The 6,000-nt window shown below is 44.1% G+C and overlaps 1 protein-coding gene across 2 annotated transcripts in view; it reads left to right on the top strand.

Annotated features, from left to right (window-relative positions):
* The first annotated feature begins 124 nt into the window (after positions 1–124).
* DIP2A (disco interacting protein 2 homolog A) overlaps positions 125–6,000 on the top strand; it is an 82,850-nt gene continuing 76,974 nt past the window's right edge. For both annotated transcript variants that reach the window (XM_027666186.1, XM_027666185.1), the window contains exon 1: positions 125–155. In XM_027666186.1, coding sequence (XP_027521987.1) covers positions 140–155 — 16 coding nt within the window. In that variant the 5' untranslated portion in view covers positions 125–139. The remainder of the gene's footprint in view (positions 156–6,000) is intronic.

Here is a 6,000-nt window from a genome sequence, read left to right as displayed (position 1 = left end):
TGGCGGCGGCTTCGCCCCTCGGCGGAGCCGCCGGAGCCCTCGGCCGGGGGCTGCGCCGCCCCCCGCGGGCCCTGCGCTGGGAGCGGCGGCGGAACCTCCCTCGGGAGCGCTTCCAAACGGCCGGTTAGCGCGCGGCTGGATGCGCTGGAAAGGCAGTTGTTTTTTGGGGTTTTTTAGTTTTAATGTCTATTCCTAACTGTAGCTGAAACCTTAAACCTCTCGCTTTTGATCTCTCATTAATTCCCAACGTTTTTGTGCTTCCCTGTGTATACGGGCAGGAATATGTTGATGTTCACTCCATTTCTGTAGAGGCACAGAATCACAGAATGGTTTGGGTTGGAACCTTGAAGCTCATCTTGTTCCACCCTCCTGCCATGGGCAGGGGCACCTTCCACTATCCCAGGCTGCTCCAAGCCCCATCCAACCTGACCTTGGACACTTCCAGGGGTGGGGCAGCCACAGCTTTCCTGGGCAACCTGTGCCAGGGCCTCCCCACCCTCACAGGGAAGAATTTTTTCCCAATATCCAATCCATCTCTCTCCTCTGTCAGTGGGAAGCCTTTCCTCCTTGTCCTGTCACTGCAGGCCCTTGTCCAAAGTCCGTCTCCAGCTCTCTTGGAGCCCCTTTAGACAGTGGAAGGGTTTTTATGGTTTCCCTGGAGCCTTCCTGCTCCAGGTTGAACACCTCCAGCTCTCCCAGCCTGGCTCCAGAGCAGAGGGGCTCCAGTCCTGTGCATTAATGAGCCCTTGGTCAGAGGTGGCAAGATGCAGTGCCATGCAAAGGGTCACAGTGACCATTCTGTGGGTTTTCAGCCCCCAAAAGGAAACATTCCTTCCCTTTCACCTCCAGGCTGGTGTTTGGTGGTAACAACCCTTCTGCGATTGCAGTGGGAGTTGGACATGGTATCTTGGTGAAGGGCTGGGGAGGATTTTTTTTGCTTATTAGTCCCTTGGAATGACCTGTCCTGCAGATAGGCAGGTGTAGGCACTTGGTGCAGGAGAGCATGGCAGGGCAGAGGTGACTGAGGCAGCATTTTCTGGGAGCAGATACTCACTGAATTTTCCTCAGCTACATTGCCAAGCTGCACATTGGAATAGAAGAGCTAAAAACCTGTTAATGCTGTCCACGGTCCTGGGGGTGGGAGCATTCAGTCCTCTCCTCAGGTGTTGCAGTATTCAAATCAACATGTTCAGGTGGGCAAAACTGGGGTTATTTTACCTAAATACACTGTCTCACTCAGGTCATGGTTTAGGAAATGATTCACAAGTCCGCTGTCCTCGCCTCCAGTGTGTAACCTCTGGTGCAGCAGCAGGGGAAAGGTGTAGGATGGGTAACTTTGTTGTCCAAGTGTAACCTGTCACTGCACGCCTGCCGGAGAGGTCGGAAGCAGTACCTGGCATACCCTGGTGCTTGTGCAAGAGGAGTTCCCCTGAGTTGTGCTCTGCTGTGTGTGCAGCTGGGACCATGTGCTCTCACGGTGTGGCCACACTGGGCACAGTGGCTCTTCCTGTGTGCCTTCCTGTATGCCTGCGTGCAGGTCAGCTGGGGTTCCTGGGGCTGGCTCCTGTGCTGTGCAGTTCCTGACTGTGTGTTTGTTTAACTGATGGAGCATTTTTTTAACAGATAGGTCTGCAGCATGTTATACCTGTGAAACACCTGGAGTGATTGCAAAGTGTCCTAGTGCAGGGGGTCTGATACAGAAAGTGTATTGCTGTGTAGCTGCTGGATTAATTGATTGGATAAAGTGGTTATGTGAGCTCAAATTTCTTGACCACTCCGAAGACCTAGTTTATGAGCTTAGATACGAGTCCTTTTCTGCTTTTCCTCACAGACTTGAAAGTATTTGCAAGTAGTTCTTCACCACCCAGTGATATGTTACGTGCTTGCTTGAGGTTTGTGTGTGAAGCTTTTAGTGGACCCCTCTGTCATTAGTGCTCAGAACTTGCTCATTTGGAGAGGAAGGAATAGCAATTTAAGATTATGCTGCATATGCCACAAGTTAGAGAAGGTCAGTACTTGGAAGGATGTTCCCATCATCTGAGAGGAAGTGTGAAGGGAGAAAGGAAGAAACACAAGAGCAAGTTCCTTTCTAATTTGTGTATGTACTTTGTTAATCAAAGTGTTATATGTACTGTGCTGAGGCAGGAGTAATGTCTGTTCTCTTTGCTTACATTATTTTCACCTATAAATAAATCAGGAAGATGATTTTATCCCAAGTTGTTGTAGCAAAAGTTGGGAAGAGTGTTTGTGTTTAGATGTAGAGAAGAATGGAGACAGGAGTACATTGGTACTTTCTAAAGGCGTCTCAAAATCCTAAATAAAGCATTTGACTGAGAAGAGTTTTGGATGGGGATGGAATGCCAGCTCATGCTGCAATTCCAATCACGTGCACTGTGTTGGATCCCTCGCATTTCCAAGATCTTAATCTCTTGATTGGCATTGTTTGTATTCTTCATGTATTGGAAAAATAATAGCGGGGGATAAAGAAGTTACCCTAGAATGATGCTGCTGTGAGGCCTTGTTACATCAGCACTGTATTTTCTTTCTTGTTGAACAAAAGTAGTGAATTTTGTTAAGAAAACTAAGAGATGTGCCACAACCTTTTTGGGAGGTAAGGACAATATTGAGACCTTGCCTGGCACCTAAGCTGAGCTGCAGCTGATGGATCTGTGGACTAAGCTTGCTTACCTTAAGACTGTAAGATGCTGCAGCTTTCTGATGTAATGGAAAGATGCAGAGTTCCCTAATGAACCTGGCAGGATGTGTGTCAAAGCGTGACGGGGGTGCTGTGCAACTCCAGTACTTCATGTTTTTTTATTAGTCGCTGTAAAACACTGGTGGAGCTTTTTGGTGGTGGTGGTTTTTTCTTTTGTGTTCTGAAAGAGAACTAAGATTATAAATGGTTCTTTAAAAAAAAACATAATTCCAGTTGACAGTGGAGATTTCGCAGGGAAAGCATCAATGTGCTTTTTAAAGCCTGTACCTGTTCTATGATAGCGCATCATACATTTCTGTGTATTTCTATGTAACTAAGTGAACTTGTGCACTGCTTTTTATTAAGGTATGATAATTTTAAAGAACAGGTCTCATTTAGACACAGATGTGGCTTGTATAATTTGTACTTTCATGAAAACCACATTTCAGTTGAAAGCCGTGCCTTGAAACAACTTTGGACTGTTCTCTTGTGCAGAGAGAACTCTCTCTTCTCTTGTCCTCATTTTTATTCTTTTCCTTTTCAGAGCTTTCCCAGTTTTTCTGCTGCATTTTTTTCCATGGCACATAGCTATACTTCACTTGCTTATGCAATGAGCTGCATGTTTTGGGTAACAGAGAAAAACCTGAGAGATCGTGAAGCCTTTCCTGGGCCAAAATAACTCCTGACGTTTGAAGACCTCTTTCTGAAGAGAGTAGGGCAACATTTGAGCAGCTTCACTTTTACTCCCCTAAGCCTTGAGGATGTGAAATTGGATCATTTTTTGCTTCTTCCAGGTTATTTATGATAGAAGATGCTTCTCTTTTTCCTTACTCATCTAAGGACAAGATACATAGGAGTAGAAGTAGTCAAAGATAAAACTGTGTTAGGTGTCCATGTAGGAACGAGGACCTGCAGTCAGCTTGTGATGGCTTTGTCTTCTAGAATTGTTGGTGGTGGCAGTGACCTCAGACAGCAGTTCAGGGACTTACAAGAACATATGACTACGTTTGTTTCTTTTCTTGGAAATTTTTGGGCTTGTTGCTGTCTGGGTCCACTGAGACTGGGCCATTTGGATGCACAACACTGGATTTGTGTTCAGTAAAATCTGAGTGAAAGCTGAGAAAAGAAAAATGTGGGTGTACAGACTCTAAAGTGGTGTTTGACCAGTTTGTTAATGGTACAACACTTTTTGTTGTCTGAGTTTCTGACCAGCTTTAAACGTTAAATGTATGGATTTGGGTTTTCTTCTGTTTTCGATGAATTTGTGGGTGGGTCTTAGTTTGGACTTGATGATCTTGGAGGTCTTTTCCAACCTTAATGATTCTATGAACTAAGCTGAAACTCTAAACAGAGATTACCTGCTGTAAAGAGGCTGAAGAGATTTTTTTTTTTTTTTTACTAGTTCAAATCTGTCTTGTTACTCCACAGGTTGCCAGATGGGGAATGCTGCTCTCAATGGCTTCTGTCAGACAGGCTGCAGGCTTAGTCCTGAGATAGAAATGTATTGTCCTTACCATCTTAATTATAATCTTATTCCTTGGTTTATTTAGGGTATATATTTTGCAGCTCCTAACATAATGCTCTTAGGTTTCTTCTGAACCTAGTTGAGTTTTATTGGCAAATGATGCAGTTTAGATGGAGTGGTCAGTGTGCAGGTTCCCCAGCAGATGTTTGCATCTGCCTGGGCTGAAAGCTGACTCTGACATGATTTTCATCCTAGTTTATTTCCTATTTAAGAAAGGAAGAATTTGTGTGTGTGACAAGGAAGCTTTCTCTGGGCTTTTTTGTGTTTTGCTTTGTGGTGTTTTTTTTTTCCTTTTGTGGGACTTGGGGTTTTTTGGCATGTTTTGAGTACTGCAGGTAATTCCTTAGTGGAAGAAGGTATCGGCTATGAAGTATTTCCTGAAAAAAATTAAAGGTGTTTAATGTCTGACATTTTTGTCTACTGGAAATATTCCAGCAATGCTTCAGCAAATACTTTTGTAATAAGTCTAGTTGTTTGGGTTTTTTTTAAATAAATTGATAAAATAGTACTTGTTTTTGGTCAAAACAGCCTTCTTATAAAACCTAAAGATAGTGGTGGGAGCTGAAAAGTTTACGTGCTTTTGCTACACTGGCAGTATTGATGTGGTACTAAATTTCTGTATGTGAAATTGGTGAGGAAGAGACAAACACAAACACTTTCACATATTATTATTCTTGTGATAAAGCATGGTATTTGGGAGGTTTTTTTCTGGTCTTAAAGTGGTAGTTTTCTGTTACGGAAGTCTTCTGCTATCATTTTAATACTTGGAAATAAATATGATCTGAGACTGTCAGTGGGAAGAACTGTTGGGACTGGGGAGACAGATGGCAGTCAGTGAAACTTAACCTGCAGCATCCTTCTTGCTTAATTTCTGGGCTCTCCAACAGAAACTGTTAATTGTGTGATAGTACCTGGGGCTTGCCAAATGCCCATGGGGACTGAGTAAGCCTACAAAGCTTGTTCTCACATGTTAACACCCGGTGCAGGTCCTGGCACCTGGCTGACGTCCTTCAGACTACCTTGTGTCCTTAGGCCTGGTCTGTGACTGGAACAGTCACACTGTGTACACAGGGAAGCAGGGTCTTGATTTATTTAATTACTGATTTATTTATTTATTTCAGGGCAGTCTTGTGGCATGGGGTAGTTACCCTTGCAAGCCATTTGTGGTTACCATACGCAAGGGATCCTTTTTTTTCAAATGAAAAGCGTGTTCCTCAGAAAGGGGAACACACTGTCACTGCTCAGTCACCGGTCGGAAATGTGCTACGGCAGAGGTTTTATCCAAACCTCGCTATGTCCTCAGTAGAATTAATTCGTAAATTAGAGATTTAAGAGAGGTGGCAGTTACCAGAGGTGGCGTGAAGAGTTGAAAGTCCTCTGAACCCTTCTGCATTGGGAGAGTAAAGCAAATTGACCCATTTTCTTTTTCTTGCCGTGTCTGATGTGCTGAATGATCAGAGCAGATTTTTTTTTTTGTTCTCCCCTGTATTTTGGAAGGTAGTGAGGAGCAGTTTAGAGGCTCTTGTTGAGGTGACCTAAAATATTAGCACTCATACTGGTAAACACTTGTACTGGTGGAATAATACGATTGTTCATGGTTTTCACCTGTAAAAAACCTTCACTTTCACTCTCGTTCCCACTCCCCCATCATCTGTTCCATCACTGTTATTCTGCTGCCCCCCCCCCCCCCCCTTTTTTCTTTCCCACCTTCTGGAACATGGGAGAATGATGAGCAAGCTGTCTAATCTTAGCTGAGAGCATCTTTACACTTTTTGCCTTT

The sequence above is a fragment of the Corapipo altera genome, unplaced genomic scaffold, assembly GCF_003945725.1.
Source record: "Corapipo altera isolate COAL_440 unplaced genomic scaffold, ASM394572v1 81, whole genome shotgun sequence".
Lineage (NCBI taxonomy): Eukaryota > Metazoa > Chordata > Aves > Passeriformes > Pipridae > Corapipo > Corapipo altera.
Note: the sequence above shows the minus strand (reverse complement) of the source record. Positions and strands in the feature narration are given on the sequence as shown.